This window comes from Pristiophorus japonicus, chromosome 1, assembly GCF_044704955.1.
Source record: "Pristiophorus japonicus isolate sPriJap1 chromosome 1, sPriJap1.hap1, whole genome shotgun sequence".
In the NCBI taxonomy this organism is placed as follows: Eukaryota; Metazoa; Chordata; class Chondrichthyes; family Pristiophoridae; genus Pristiophorus; species Pristiophorus japonicus.
The window spans coordinates 291,878,156-291,894,476 of NC_091977.1; the positions used below are offsets into that span (position 1 = coordinate 291,878,156).

A 16,321-nucleotide genomic window follows, 5' to 3' on the forward strand; every position below is an offset into this window, starting at 1 on the left:
ACAAACATTTATTTTAATTTGTTAAGAGATGAAAAACTACGGAGCATCAATTTATTTTGCATAAATGAACTTTGAATTGAAAGTTTCCACTCACTATAAAAATGCAATAAACAAGTCTGTTACTCTGCTTGGATCAGATTCCAATTCGAACTTTGAATTGGAAGGTGGTCACTTAGCAGGCACATCTGTAAAACTAACTTCCCATTGTCTACTAAACAGGCAACATTTTGAACATTGATATCCATGACTCTTTGCTTTGTAGTCAGTATGAGGACAATTAACTCATTCCATGCTTCTGATCTTTATTACAGAGCAATTTCTTGCAGAACTTCCTTGTACTGCCATTACCAAAGACAGCAGGAAAACCCCTAAGCATTTTGGCCATGCTTTGGCTGAAGTTATTGCTGAATATGTCTTTTGGAGAGGAGGGACAGCAGATGATTCTGAAGATGAATGGGAGTTTGGAGCTATTGACAGTAATGTCCCAGCACAAACACAAGAACAACCAGCCCACTGCCCTTCTTGTTCTTCATAATATTTGCTTCAATCCTGCTAACAAGCCAAAGGTTCTAGCTAACGGTTAGCAATTTGGTTGTCCAATTTTACTGATTTGTGAATATATGGATAATAACTAAATTGCTTTCAAACCTGTTTTAAATTAATTTATAAGCACTTAAGAAATAGGAGCAGGAGTAGGCCATTCGGCCCCTTGAGCCTGCTCCACCATTCAATTAAAATATAGCTGATCTTCTACCTCAACTCCACTTTCCTACACTATTGCCTTAATATCCAAAATTCTTATTGCCCTTAGTTTCACTCTTGAAGTAATGGTTAATGAGTATAACTTGAAAAGGTATTTTTGTTTCTGTGCAGGAATTGCAAATTTACAAGCAGCTAGCAATGTGCAAACTTCCCTCACCAAACAAAAATTAAACTCTGACTTAAGAACCTATTTTGACTCTTTCTTTCCAAAGAGTACCTGGGTGGTGACCTTAAAAGGGACAGGCCAGATTTGTAGCTACCATGCTCCACACTCGAGACAATCCATCAGCAAGGCCATGGAAAATTGGTTTAGAAGGCCCAATTAAGATTCTCTTGAGTTTAAGTTAGTGATTATCCACAGAAACCTTTAGAAATGTTTTGATAATGAATGGTCAACAAAAGTTCCTAAATGTAAACATACTTTACACTCAGTCGCACTCTCAATACTGTAATGAAATGCAATTTGTAAATAAATGAATGATACATTCACAATAACATTAATACAAAAAAATATCACAATAGATTCTTGACACGGGGGAAAGAATTGCAGGGCTATGGGCAAAGAGCAGGGGAATGGGACTAATTGGATAGCTCTTTCAAAGAACCGGCACAGGCATGATGGGCCGCAAGGCCTCCTTGTATGATTCTAATTGCATCCCTCTGATTTTCCTGCTGTGCCCCTTTAAAAGAATCCTCCAAAATAGCAATCTATAAAACTACATTGCGAGAGGAATCTTAATGGTTTGAACCCCTTATAAAAATGTTTATAGTAATTATTTATTTCTGAATGGTTTGTTTCCAGATTCCCAGTTTATGGTGTCAATTTCTGAGATTGCACTCGAAATAGACTGAGGTGTCATTTGAGTGTACCTGCCCTGAAGTATGAAGTAGCTGAGTGCTAAGTAACAGCTAATCAAGACCAGGGTGCCAGTGATTTTATACCCGGTGTGTTAATACCCCTAGTCAAGACTATTCTAGGCGTTGTAGGTCACTAAGAATTCCTTCCCCACTCATTGGACAAGGTGTTGGTTAATTCAGTTCAGACCTGGCAGAATTTGAGCAACAAGTCCCGCAAAACAGAGGAAGTGAGAAACAGGATTGGATGACTCTTAAAGGGTTAGTTGCCCTTGTGGTGTTTCCTGTTTTTTCTTATCCAAGCTGTAGCATAGTGAGCCTTTGTTTACAAACGAAGACTGCTGCAGTTGAGAGTGAGCAATTCACCTTTCTCAAAACTATTTGTCATAAAGACTTTAACCACTGCTCCCATTTTCTCTTGGACACCATGTGCTGGTAATGTAGGATGGCTGTGCCTGGGCCACTGGGTGTGGAGGAGTTGTGGGCTGGTGCTTAGGGTGAGGATCCGCTATAGGCCCGGACCACGGGAATCTTCTTTTCTTTGCCAGATTCTCCCTGCTTCCCTCCCGCTCTGTTATTCTGCTATAACCATTTACATCTCCTCTAGATCCATCTTTCATTTCTTTACTTCACCCATCTCCCCGCCTCCCCCCCGCACCCCCCGTTTTTCCTTTCTGCATCATTCCTTTTGTAATTTAATCACTCCTGCCCTCCACCCTAACACAGACCTATCCCTTTCCTTACACTCCTTTTCCCTGGCTGTATTTGCTTAAAAGCTGCTCATCCCTTTCAGCTTCCAGTTCTGATGAAAGGTCATCGACCTGAAGTGTTGTCCTTGATATTAACTCCCCCCCCACCCACCCCCATATGATGTGTGGGAGAGAGTCAGGCTGAAAAATGTAAAAACGGGGAACGTGTCCCGAACTTGCCACATTCGTGCCTGCTGCCATTTTTACAGCGGCGGGTGTGTGCCTGGTGAGTGTCTTCCCTTGGAGAACCGGGACACATCGTTAACGTATGCAAGTGGGAGCATGATTTAAATTTAACAGTTGCCTTGCAGGTTTCCCAGGGATTGGGAAACCCAACAGTAAAAGGGAGGCAACAGCTACCAGCTCCAGAAGGTAAGCGTCTTTTACACCACTCCTTGTAGGCCAAGAGGAGCAGAAGTGCTCTCCCCCCCCACCCCCCCGGCCCTTCAAGGAAGCCTTTGGCCTCCCCTCTGCCGATTGTAGCCGCTCTCTTCCCCCACCACAATCGGTTAGCTCCCCCTCACAAATCCCGCTCTCTTGCTCCCCCCCCATTCCTGACTGCCGGGGGCCTCTGGCTGCGGCCTCCTGCCGTTGGTTTTCCCATCCAGCCCACTGCCTAACTTGTCGAGCTTTCCCTGCATTCTCCCACACCTTCCCCGCCTCCCCGTAAATATCGAGGCGGTTAACTCGGTTTCTCTCTACACTGATGCTGCCTGGCCTGCTGAGTGTTCCCAGCATTCATAAGAACATAAGAATTAGGAACAGGAGTAGGCCATCTAGCCCCTCGAGCCTGCTCCGCCATTCAACAAGATCATGGCTGATCTGGCCGTGGACTCAGCTCCACTTACCCGCCCGCTCCCCATAACCCTTAATTCCCTTATTGGTTAAAAACATTCCCTGTTTATATTTCAGATTTCCAGCATCCGCAATATTTTGCCTTTGACTTCTAATAAAATCTGGTTGCACTCTTCTCTAGGTACTGACATCTAACTAAATTTGTTTGTCTTCAACCTTGTTTGGTTTACATTTCAGAGGTCAACATGGTCATGATTGTGGAGTGAGAATTTTACTGTCTATATTTTTCCAATGCCTTTAGATTTTGCTTTCAATTTTTCTATTCTGACTTTGAAGAATGTGTCTGTTTTCCTACACAAGTCAAAGGATAAGTGATGTGAAAAAAGAAAGTCACAGAAGCCAAGATCCCATTAGAATATTTTAAATGTTAATGGTGTTTGTAAGATTTTGCCCATGAGTCAAACTCCAGAAGTACTTCATTGTGTGAAATGTTTCAAGACTTTCAAACATATTGAAGTGCTACCTAAATGCTAGTATCATTCGATTTCCCCTTCCTCTATCGTGTGCACTCTTTTCTTAATCTAATTAAGAGGAAGCTTCTGTGGTTTCGAAGCTTGTTTATAAGGTTAAGTATGGCAGATTGTCAAAACAAGTAACTGCACAATGTCTGTTTGGCCAATATAATGCTTATAGCTCAATGTTATTTCCTAATGATCAGCACTAGCAAGCTTAACTTTTATTTTAAGACAGTTAGTTTAAAATAATTGTTTGGTACTAAATCTGGCTAAAGTGCTTATGTCGGCTTCTGGTAGTTTCCAGGCAGGTGACCATAAAGTGGGAAGACAGCTGCGTGTGAAAGGGTAATCACTGTGTTCTTGCTCTTTCCTCTTCTGTCCCCAGATAAAACTGTGTCAATATTTGCTGCTTCTCTAGAAAATGACAATCCTGTAGTTCAGACTGTAGGAGCCTCAGCTCTTTGGGCTTTACTTCATAACTATCAAAAGGTGAGTGTGCCCTTGAATGTCTGCATTGTGATTTCAAATGTTTCATCTTGAATTCTATGTTAGTAAGGCATCTCCTGACTGAAAAATGTATATTATAACAGTTTTTAAAATTTTAACTCAAAGTTATTCCACCTTTGGCAATTTGTCCAGAATATTAATGCCGAAGAAAACAGCTACATCATGAAATAGGTTTAAATTCGAACAGCCGTTCACTTCTCGGAGCTGAGATTTGAGATGGGTGAAATCAACTGACCAATAAATAACAATCAAATTTACACTGCCAGAACTATTTCTGGGTGACATGGTCCCATGGATACGAGTATTGCAAGCTGATAACTTCATATTACAAACTGACAGCATGCCCTTCTTTATGTATACCCTGCAGACAGGGTAGGTGAAAAATAGGTAGCCAGTGTAAATTTTTGTATCCACTGCTCTGAAATCTATGTCCTTGTATTGTAATTAGTTGTCACTCTGCTGTTTGAGGCACTGTTTCCGCTTTTCTCCCATGAATGGAGGATTTAAAAAGCTGTCCCGTTTCACCTTGCCCATTTACATTTGGTCAGTTGTAACACAACTTGTTTTTGCCAAACGAACTTAAAACACATAGGGCTGGAAATTCATGAAAAGCCACTACCACCAGTTTGCAGCCGAAAAAAACGCTATAACTCCACTATGATTTTGAGGCAGAAGATTCGTGAAAAAATCGGCGATGCACAAGGATTCGCGATGGAAACCGCAATCCTCGCCAACTTTAGTCCGAGACCGATTACTACTGAGTTGGACCTCGGGAGGGGGGAAAACACACCTATTTTTCCAAAAAATAAAAAATCGCAAAACATTCAAAAAACCCTTTTCTAGCGAATCTATGCAAAATAATTTAAAAATAAAAACTCCTTTTTTGCAGGGTTTCATACCTACGGCCGTTCCAAGGGCTGCTCCGACAGGTTTGTCCTTAGCATTTTTTTCCCCCCATCTACCGGTCACCGCTGTGACCAAACTCGGGCAGAAGCACTTTTTTTATTTCAAAACCGCCAGCGGCAGACTTCAATGAATTTCCCGCCATTCCGTTTTCTGCCCACAACAACTAAATATTGCTGAAAAATGCGGCAGAAGGTTGATGAATTTCCAGCCCATAAGAACATAAGAAATAGGAACAGGAGTAGGCCATTTGGCCCCTCAAACCTGCTCCGCCATTCAATAAGATCATGGCTGATCTGATTCTGGTCTCAGCTCCACTTCCCCACCTGCTCCCCATGACCCTTGACTCCCTTATCATCGAAAAATCTGTCTATCTACACTTTAAATATATTAAAAGACCCAGCCTCCACAGCTCTCTGGGGTAGAGAATTCCAAAGATTCACAACCCTCTGAGAGAAGAAATTCCTCCTCATTTCCGTTTTAAATGGGCAACATCTCTCTCTTTCTCTCCTATAAATGTATATATGCAATGAATGACCTTGTGAATGCTGTTATCAAAGGCTATTTGTTGTAAGGGAGATTTTGTCGCAGTATGTTTTAGTTTTAATTACTTTGTAAACTTATTTCTAAACAAATTTAAAACTTCATTAAAACTAACACTGAGGAAAATTTGGATTTCAGTTGCTTATCTATTAATTTGCTCGTTCTTTTAAATACACATATATAATATACTCACCCAATCCTCATAGCAACTTTCACCCTAGTAGCTATTAGCTACCATCTTCCTTGCATACCCAGGGCTTTAACAAAGGCAAGATGTGGAAATTGATTACATCAGTTAAAGAACATGTGTGAGCCATACTTAAAGATTGGGGGGGAGACTAAACAAAGAGCAGATTTACAGCGAGGGCACAAATGGACACCACAGTGGGAAAAGTGTGCGAGAATCACACAGTGGAAGACAACCAGACAGAGAATGCATTAAAAAAGAAGTGTAGAATGGGAAAGAACAGAAAGGTCACTGCAAGAGAAACACACATTTTATTTAAGTAGGTGGGAAAAGCCACAGAGGATGAACTAGTAGTGTAATGCGTTTCCTTTGCAATCTGAAATATTTAGGCATGTTTTTACACTTGCCCCACAATTTATTTTCTTCAGCTCTATCAACAGTTAAACAACTAAACCAAATATAGTGTTTTTTTTCATACTCAGAACAAACCACATTTTTTTGCGCTCCTCCTATAATTGATCAACCTTGTTGAGGTTATTTTTTACTTCAGCTTGCTTGCCCCAGTTTGTGGTTCGTCCGGTAAAAACAATATTAAGCATCATATATCCTTTGCACAATTTTAAACTGAGGTAAATGCTTACAGGCCAAAGTTACGCTGAAAAATCCATCAATCAAGAGGAGAGTGGATGAAGCTTATTTATCAATCAAAAAGTGTAAGTACTAAAGTGGATGTAATATTTACATGTACTGCCAACAAAGAAGTGGTTTATTTTTCAAACCTTTTCAAGAATTGATTAATTGGGTGTGTTTCTTTTTTGGAATACATAATTTAAAACTTAACTTTAACTGCCAGCTCCTAACAGATTGCTAGAGTCGGGCATCCGATTAAAGATCCCAGATGATTGTTCTAGAGGAACCATAGAAACAACAGTTACAATGTTCGAACTTTTTCAATTGTATTTTCATCAATCAACAAGGCATACAAGAAAACAGACCACCTGTCGAAAGAGAAAATTAAACTAAATCCGTGGCAGTTTTTATAACCTAAGCTACTGGTTAGTGGAGCATTCATGTGAAGACATCAGATTTTTTTTAATTTAGGTACCTCAAATTTATATTAATTATGAAGAAAAAATAGCCTGAGATTTCAGGAGGCACCTTTTTGAAAGTACAATAGAAGTTACTGTCATGTCTTTGGGTTCATGCAGACTCAGTACCAACAACCATTGAGTGAGTCCTCACTGTCGATGAACCAGAATGTACCCTGACCTGCCCATGGATTAGGCTATTATAAGGTGTAAAACGGGTTTATTGAAAGGTAACAGAAATGCAGTAGTTAGTACTATTTTTATAATATTTTGAACTTGTGCACTCTCCTTAGATCCAAAAGAGAACAACAGATTTGCTAACCCTACTGATGCTAAACCTGGACTATGGTCCTTGCAGTAATTCTTTATACACAGTGATTCCTGACAACGACCGGAAGCTGCGCACACTTAAAAAAATAACAGGCGAATTTAAAAATAACATTCACAACGGCTCGTGGAGCTCTGTGGCAATGAAGCCACATCAACTCTCGGTTAAAATGTTTTTTACCGAAATCGAGAGCTCCCAACCACCCTAGCTCCGGAGTTAAAAGGCAACATAACATTTGTAGAATTGTAAAAATCTATATGTTCATTTAAAGAGGCAAATAATTTTTTGGGGAGAAAACATGAGGGGATACACCTGTTTATACTGTTGCCATCACGCTAGGCTGAAGTCAGTTGAAGGAATCCATTGATTTATAGGAATTACGATGGTTAATTTTGAACCAGTGTCCCCTTCGCGTGTTAAATGTAACTTAAATGTATTCAACATGACGCGAGTAGAAACTGAGATATATATCACTTGTCAGGGCTGTCAACGTGGGAGCTGTTGGGAGAAATGTCTGATCAGAAACACTGAGGCTGGTCACAATCCCCTTTCAAACAAGTGGCTCATACCTGAATAAATTCTACAATTCATACAATTAATAAATTAAACTACAACTGAACAAGATTTTTTTTATCCGTTTCATAATTAATCCTCTGGGGAAGTCTGGTGACAACAAACATAAAAATCACTGGTACTATGCATGCAGTCGTGTCTTTCTTTGACTCATATCGCCATGTAGTCACAATGTGCCATCTCGACACGTATAACAGTACAGTGGTACAAGAAGAACCAGCAGCATGAGAGAGAGAGGGTCCCAAGATTTCCCCTTCTCCAGACATGGAGCTGTTCATCACCCCACCCCAGAGACAAATTGAAGAACCTCCACCCACCAGAAAAGCCAGATCATTGGAGTTCAGGGGCTAGATTTTACACTTTTTTGTGCAGATTGCCAAAAAATGGGTGTTATTTCCGGCGTGAGAGATAAAAATGGGTTTTCAGATAGATGGCTTGTCGCCCATTCTCAATGCCTCTCGTCTCCATTTTTTTAATTGGGCATTGCCGCGAGCGATATGAAATGGGCATTAGCATTAAATCTCTCTGACCTTCTGCCGTAAAGTGTGACCATCCTTAGCAATGGCATAGCAACACTCGATTCCTGGGATTCAGGAGGTCAAGAGTCATCATGACATGCACATAAGAGGAGACGGAGAGTGAGGGAGCTGAGAGGGAGTGAAGGCGTGTGGTGTGGCTGCTTTGGGAGGAAGGAGGAAGCGTTTCGAGCTTTATAGCAAATTAGGAAAAAAAAATGAGCTGTTACCAGCCAGATATATTCCTGAATTTGGTGCCTATAATGGAGGGAAAGGAGGATGCGACACAGCACGCTGTGGAGACTGACACTGGCGAGAGCAGTGAGCTGGGAGAGGAGCACATTGGAGGGCGCAAAAGAGCGAGGAGGTTCTCGAACAAGTCAAATGCCTCCCTCCTGCAAGAGGTCGAGTCACGCTGGGGTGATTTGACACAGGGAGGGCGTGGGAGCTCACCCCAAAGGCCCACCAGAAGATATGGGCCCAGATAGCAGAGGTGTCTCGTCGGCAACCAATGAGGTGCGTGAGGGCAACCAATGTCGCAAGCGATGAAACGACCTTGCTGGATCCGCAAGAGTAAGTATTACATTTATTTACATGTACTTATATATTTATATCATTTGATTTGTAAGAGTCATGAGTGACTATCATCAGATGTGAGCTGTTTCCCTTTTACCGGGAATGTTGTACTCAAAGCCTGCGGTCACGGTTGTACGTCTTGGGTAAAGGATAATAATTATCATAATAATCATGATTACATCTGTCGGTTATGTGTTGTATCAGTCTCTGACAGTACCTAGCAATGATATCACGCAATGATCTCATGTCATGTCGCCCTGTTATCTTTTACAGAAGAAGCTATCAACAATTAGGTCCGCGCAGAGGCGAACGGGTGGGGGGCAACCAGTCACCGGCGACATCATTGAGCTGGAGGAGCAGGTGTTCGCCCTCGTGGGGAGGCACCCCCCCCCAGACGGCCACGCAAGCAGCTGCAGACCCTGAAGTCATTCCACGCAAGTAAAGTTTACACCATTGCGTGATCTAAAGTCAATTGACGCCACACCCACTCATATCCGAACAATAATATATGATAGATGGTTTCTAAAATTGTCCTATAAATAATGCTGGCCTAATGAAAATCATTGCAATGTGTTGTTGGTCATGAAATGTGATGTCTGTGATAATTTTGATAGCGGTGGTGCTTTTGTCGTGCATATGCTGTGTGTAGCGCTGGACTCACCTTGTGACCTGAGCACCCCCTTCTCCTCTAATAACCTATTTGTGTTTTGCAGCTCAGCCAGCAGCACGTCCAAAGGCTAGACCACAGAGGCCAGAAGGTGGGGGCGCGGGGCCGGACTCTGCGGACGATGCTACATCTGCTGCTGAGGAGGTCCGATTCTCGCCCGTCAATCCGCTGGGTCTGTTCTCCACGGATGAGAGCGCCAACTTTGAGGAATCTGCATCGCCAGGCTCCAAAAGGCATTCCACCCCAAGGCTATCTAGTGCTCCTCAGGCCATTCCTGCCTCCACTTTTGGGGGTTATCGGCCCCAAGCACCTCACACAGCGCACCCCATTTGTCCCCAGGACTGCGCCGACCCCACGGAGGTTTCGTGGATGCAGCAGGTCTGGTCCACGAGTGCCAGTGGAGAGATGGTTAAGTTGTCCAGGAGAACTGTAGGCATAGGTAACCAGATCCTCAATGCATTAGGGGGCATATCCCGACAGCTGGCCACCATCTCTGGCACCATGGCTGAGTACGTTCTGCAGATGGCGGAGACCCTGGAGGCGATAGCCAGGAACACTGCTGGCACAGGCCTCCCAGTGGTCCCAGGGCACTCCACCCTTAGGTTCCACACTACCACTGCCAACGACAGATGAGAGACAGGACCAAGATCCTGCTTCTAGATCCGAGAATGTTCCCACCTCAGCACACCCCACTCCCGTACCCACCGGTGCAACCACCGGCTCTGCTTTCAACCCGCCCCCAATGAGGCACCACCTGAGGAGATCCTTGGCCAGGCGGCGTGGGGCAAGATGGGGAAGGGGTAGAGGTGCGGAGAAGAAGGGGAGGGGGAAAGGAAAGTGAGATGCATGTCCGCAGGGCCATCTGTGTGTATGCAATTTGTTGTAATGTATGGGGGAGGGGGCCACCCTCTTGCTTTGCATTTGTGTTCTGTGTTGTTGGACATGTTGACCATTTGATTGATGTCAATGGTCGAAAAAGTGAGGTGTGGGTTGGGTGTTTTTGCTCGTGATTCATATGATTTCCGACCAATGGTCATATAAAATGTTTTTTATTCAACATAACCTTGTTGCGCATTGTCTCAGATAGCTGGACCGTTACACACTGGTGATTCCTTAACATGAAAGGGTATAATTAAACTTAACTTGAATCAACTTAAACTTTAACTGGCACCAAGGTGATGCCCACCATTGATGTTTGAGCTGCACACACAGCAGTTTGTCAGCATTGTCAATTATAGCAACGTTCTTTCAGGCAAATTGCTCATTTATGAGCTGCTGACGTACTAGTCTTGCGGCTATGTAGCCATCATGGGCCCTTTCCTGCGGTCTGGAGGGGTCGTGGGCATGGTTCCATAGTCAGCCTGATTGTCTGGCCCCTTGTCCTCCTCTTCCTCTCTCCTAAGTTGGATCACCAGTCCCTTCTGGCAATTCGTGGCCCCTCCTGATAGCCAGGTTGTGCAGCATGGAGCACACGACCACGAATTGAGCTACTTGCTCAGGGTTGTATTGTAACTCCCCTCCTGAGTGCTCCAGGCATCTAAAGTGCTGCTTAAGAGCACTAATTGTTTTCTGGACCACATTGCATGTGGCTCTCGTTGTATCGGCCTCGGTGTGAGTGGCACGCGGGGTGGGGTCATCAACCAGGTGGCTAGGCCATATCTCTTGTCACCAAGCATCCAGCATTGTCCTTGTGGCTGACTGTTAAATATGTCAGAGACAGCGCTCTCATGAAGGATGTGAGCATTATCGAAGCTGCCCAAACATTTGGCATTCACTGCCATTATTATCTGGTTGTGGTCGACAACTAGTTGGACCTTCAGGGAGTCAAATCCTTTTCTGTTACGAAAAAGCTCTGGGTCCAGCATGGCGATGTGAGTGCACTGTATTGTTCCCTGCACCCTGGGGAACTTAACAATATGGTACAATGCTCCAGCCCTGTCAGTCTGAGCCTCCGTGGTCATGGGGAAGCTGATAAAGTCCATCCTACGCGCGTGCAGGGCATCCGTGACCTGTCTAATGCAGCGATGGGTGACATGGTGAGACAGAGGGGAAATGTCGACCGCGGAGGCCTGAAAGCAACCGGACGCGTAGAATGACAGTGCCACAGGGACCTTGACCGACACTGATGTCCTGAAGGTGACGGCAGGCTGCAGATCTGCCCTGATGAGCTGGGATATTTCAGTGATCACCACTTTGTGGAAGCGCAGTCTCCGAAGGCAGGTGTTCTCGGACACGTCGAGGTAAGACCTCCCTGTAAGTGCGAGGTGTGTATGGTCTGGACCACCTCCTCATTCTGGCACGTCTTAGATTAAGCACATAATGGTATGCATTAGACATTGTGCCATTTGCACTCTGCAGCATCTGCATATTAATTGATGCAGGCTGAGAAATGGTTGGCCCCATTCCAATAAAAGTATAATACCGATTGATCAGAAGCAATAATTTCAACACACAAAACACCTACAGTAAAACCCAATCGTCCACAGTCTGAAAAGATGTCTGTTCAGATGGTCACTTCACCTGAGAAGAACTCCAGAGTCAATCCAAACTCCCCGAAGTTGAAGCAGCCTTTTCAATGAAGCCACCTGCGATTTGAAAAATGGCGTCCACACCGCTGTGATTAGTTCAGAACAGTTCCACTTTTTCAGAGCGGTGTTTAGGGCGAGCGATATTGTGGGCGAGATGTGTGTGAGGTGGTGAAAGTGACGCTGGGAGATATACCGGGCGTTAGTTTCGGCAAATTTGATCTTTACGTCAATAATAGTGGGCGGTCGGTATTATTGAATCTCAGCGTTAATTACGTGCCGAAAGTCTAATAAGCGATATTATGGGCGTTGATTCCGCCGAAAAAGAAGTGTGCGGGCAGTATTTTTTCCCGGCGTTACGTACATGCCGAAAGTAATGCTCGGCGATAAGTGTCCGAAAAATGGGCGTCAGTTTTCATCTTGTGGCTAAATGGGTGATATCTGGGTATTACACCTCATTTCAGCGTTAAAATAGACGTTAAGTGGGCATTATGCCAGCAAAAATAATGAAAATCTAGCCCCGGATCTTTTATCTATTCCCAGGACAAAGGCAAGCAATTGTCTTTACACAAATCAATATAGCTTAACACTGATGGTGGGATTCAAAGGCCTAAGGTTAGCCTCCAAGTCTGTCTCCAGCAAACCAAGATGACTAACAATAATCTAGATTGAATATGTGAGCACACCATCTGTGGGCTAATTTTCCTCAAACAGCAGTTTCTAACCAGGCCTATAGATTATGAATTCTAGCTCAACCCAGGACACCTATGTTCACAGTAACACAAATTTTGAGTGACCCCCAGCCTCATAAAAAGAATATGCAGACTTTGTGATGTGAATTGTAATAAACTCCTATTCATCACAATCCTGGACTGGAATCTTTTTAGAAATCAGTGTATTTTTAATGAAGTAATTTGGTGGTTAATTTTGCTATTGCAATGTAAGTTTTTGGTCCATGTCTTTCTAAAAGTATTTGTGCTGTGATATGTACAGTGCACTCATTTTGGGATTCTTGATCATTTCTTAGTTGAGCAAATGCAAGAGCTGCCAGTGTTAGGTGTTTGTATAAAAGCTAATTTTGTTTGTTTTACATATAAATTATTTTCTAGGTGTCCCTGAAGGTCCTCTGAATATTTATCTCTTGAAGTGTCTGGAGAATCTATCAGTCCTGCTGAACAGTTAGTGACTGCTGTACTAATGTGAACATTTTTTGTGAAGTGTGTAAATCATGTGTATATTTCATTGAAATTCTAATAAAATTTTCATGTGATTGGTTCATCAGCATTATTTTGATTTTTTTTTTAAGAATATGCCGAGTATCAATGAGATTCAAGGGTGCAAGACAACCATCTGGTGTGATACTGAGCCAGACAGACACACAGTTCCCAGGGTTGAACCAGGATGGCCATAGGGGATGATAGAATTGGCCTTGGCTGGGGAGGAAGCAATTCAGGCTGCTTTGCCATTCCTGATCACTGTCCAGTGGCCCCTGTTGGAAAGTGTACTCTGTGGGCTGTTGCACATAAACCTGGTCAAGCTGTGCGGTGATGTCCCTGTGGTGGAATTTCCTGCTGACACTCGCTCTCCAGGCTCACACATGAAAAATGGCCTCTAGCGTAACTTAAAGGTCAACGGAAGTGTATAGCAGCATGAGTCAGCACTCTTGGGAGCAGAGGAGAGAAGATTGGTGAGACTAATGCAGTATATTGCATATATATTCGCAGTATATTGCATATATATTCCCAGTTTATTCAAAGCTTTCTGTTTCTGAATTAAGACCTCTGCCTCACAATGGGAGAACAATATTTGAAGGAAAAACGAGCAGCACAACCACTAATCCTAGAATGTTGTTGTAAATGAACACTGCCTTCATACTGCAGGTGAAACCTGACATCTTGCTCCCTTTATATCGGACATTAAAACAAGTGTGTCTTTTCTTAATCCATCGTTTCATTGGAAAATTAGATTATTCCAAAATATTACTACTCTATATACTTAATACTAACAGCGGTGTGATAGATTCTTGTACTGTAAAGTCAATGTGATAATCCACAACATTTTTGTAAGTATGTGGAGTCGATGCTTGTTTAATGAAATACCGCAAATGAAACTGACAACGAAACCAATAACACCCCATAGTAAACTTATAAACTGCTAGCCACCACAGACACCATTTCCATCATGTGCTATTTAAGATAATGAAATATAACAATGAAGAAAACAAGCTAGCAAAATAGTAGATGTGAAATTGTTTTGTGGGCAGTAGTTTACAAAGTATTACAGCACAGAAACGGGTCATTCAGCCCAGTTGGTCCATGCTGATGTTTATGCTCCACACGAACCTCCTTCCAACACACTTCATCTAACCCCATCAACATATCTTTCTATTTCTTTCTCCCTCATGTGCTTAACTAGCTTCCCATTGAATGCATCTATGTTATTCGCCTCGAGTACTCCCTGTGGTAGTGAGTTCAACATTCTAACTATTGGATTTATTAATGACTATCTTTATTTATGGCCCCAAGTTCTGGTCTTAATCCGCATGTGGAAACATCTCTATGTCTAACCTATCAAACCCTTTCATAATCTTGAAGACCACTATCCGGTCACCCCTCAGTCTTCTCTTTTCTAGAGAAAAGAGCCCTAGCCTGTTCAATATTTCCTGATATGTATAACCTCCTTAGTTCTGGCATCATTCTACATTTAAAAAGTACAGGTAGCAATTTACAGTTGGTGTGATACAATCACTGGAGATACTGGATACAGAAGAATATCAAATACTGAAAATAATCAGTTGATCAATTGAATCTCTTTCCAGCAGATAATTCATATCTGTTGTCATTCTGTGTTCTTAACACACCAAAGAACATGGTCAACTTTGGTTGGTTTGGGGAAACCCAAGTGCTGAGTATGCCCATATAAAGGTTATAAACCTGCCAAACTTGGTAGCAAATAGGTGAACCAGCTGTACAATAGAGAAAGATTTCAAAAGTATGTATATTGAACTGAGATCCTCTTAATGTATTTTAAACAAATAGACTGAGTTTGATCATTTACAGCTTATCTTTTTCTATTTCCCCCATTGTCTTGTATTTTCATTAGTATGGGCCATTTCTTACATTTTACACTTCTTTCATTGCTTACCACGAGTGCCCATACAGGACACAGGTTCAAGCTGCAATTTACAGTTGAAAACCTTGACACACTGACATCTTAAAAGGACTTCTTCCTACAGCAAATCATTGTAATATAATCTAACTGCATGGTTACTTAGTGATGCACAGATTGAGTACGTCTCTGTCGCTTTATGTGCTCCAGCAACTGACCAATTATGTTTGCAGCACAAGACATCACACAATACAAGGGAACTACGTTGGAGAAGGGCCTAGAACTTAAAGTCTTGACTCCCTTAGTGGAAGCTGGTCTGGACATCCTTGCCAGAAGAGCATTGAGGGGGACTGGGAAGTTTGAGGCTTGCACTAAGTTCAACTCCAGTACCATTCTTTTTTTTAAATAAAATTGTTTTGAGGATATGGGCAACACTGCAAGGCATTATTTATTTGCCTATTCCAAGTTACCCAAGTGTGTTTAGAGAAAGAAATACTTGCATTTATATAGCGTCTTTCATAATCACCGGATGTCTCAAAGCGCTTGACAGCTTTTGGAATGTAGTCACTGTTGTAATGTAGGGAAATATGGCAGCCAATTTGTGCACAAGCAAGCTCCCACAAACAGCAATGTGATAATGACCAGATAATCTGTTATATTATAGATAGATATTAAAGATCTCTTATTAAATCTGGGAACAATCTTTAAAATAAAATTCCAGTTTATTTTGTAAAAATTCTCAGATTTTTGGAGCAATAAAATCGGGGCAGGAAGTTATTGTCTTAAAATGAACTGCCCCGTCCAGTACAACATTGACGGAGCTTCGATTCTGCAACACACGAGGTACATTTTAAACGTCAATGTCCTCAACACAAGCAAGGAGGCAGGAACTCCTTGAGCAGGTGCTGAGGGGACTTTAGAATTGCACTTGGGAATGTTTAAGCGAGACATGTGCCCGAGAATGTCAACCACAAAGTGTGGGATAGGAGTCACATATAGGTGAAACCAGATAGGAACAGCAGGTTCCCTTCCTCAAAATGACACTAATGAACCAGTTTGGGTTTTTACAACAATTCAGCATTTTTTATGGTCATTTTCTGGTACCAGCCCACAAACTACCAGACT

General features: G+C 42.5%; 1 protein-coding gene across 3 annotated transcripts in view; it reads left to right on the plus strand.

The window, feature by feature from the left end:
- Positions 1-16,321, plus strand: part of rttn (rotatin) — a 422,229-nt gene that overhangs the window by 305,347 nt on the left and 100,561 nt on the right. For 2 of the 3 annotated variants that reach the window (XM_070888467.1, XM_070888468.1), the window contains exons 46-49: positions 312-579; positions 4,062-4,165; positions 6,460-6,529; positions 13,198-13,364. In XM_070888467.1, the coding sequence (XP_070744568.1) occupies positions 312-579; positions 4,062-4,165; positions 6,460-6,529; positions 13,198-13,271 (516 nt within the window). In that variant the 3' untranslated portion in view covers positions 13,272-13,364. Of the gene's footprint in view, positions 1-311; positions 580-4,061; positions 4,166-6,459; positions 6,530-13,197; positions 13,365-16,321 lie in introns of those variants that run through there. The other variant, XM_070888469.1, reaches the window with a different exon arrangement.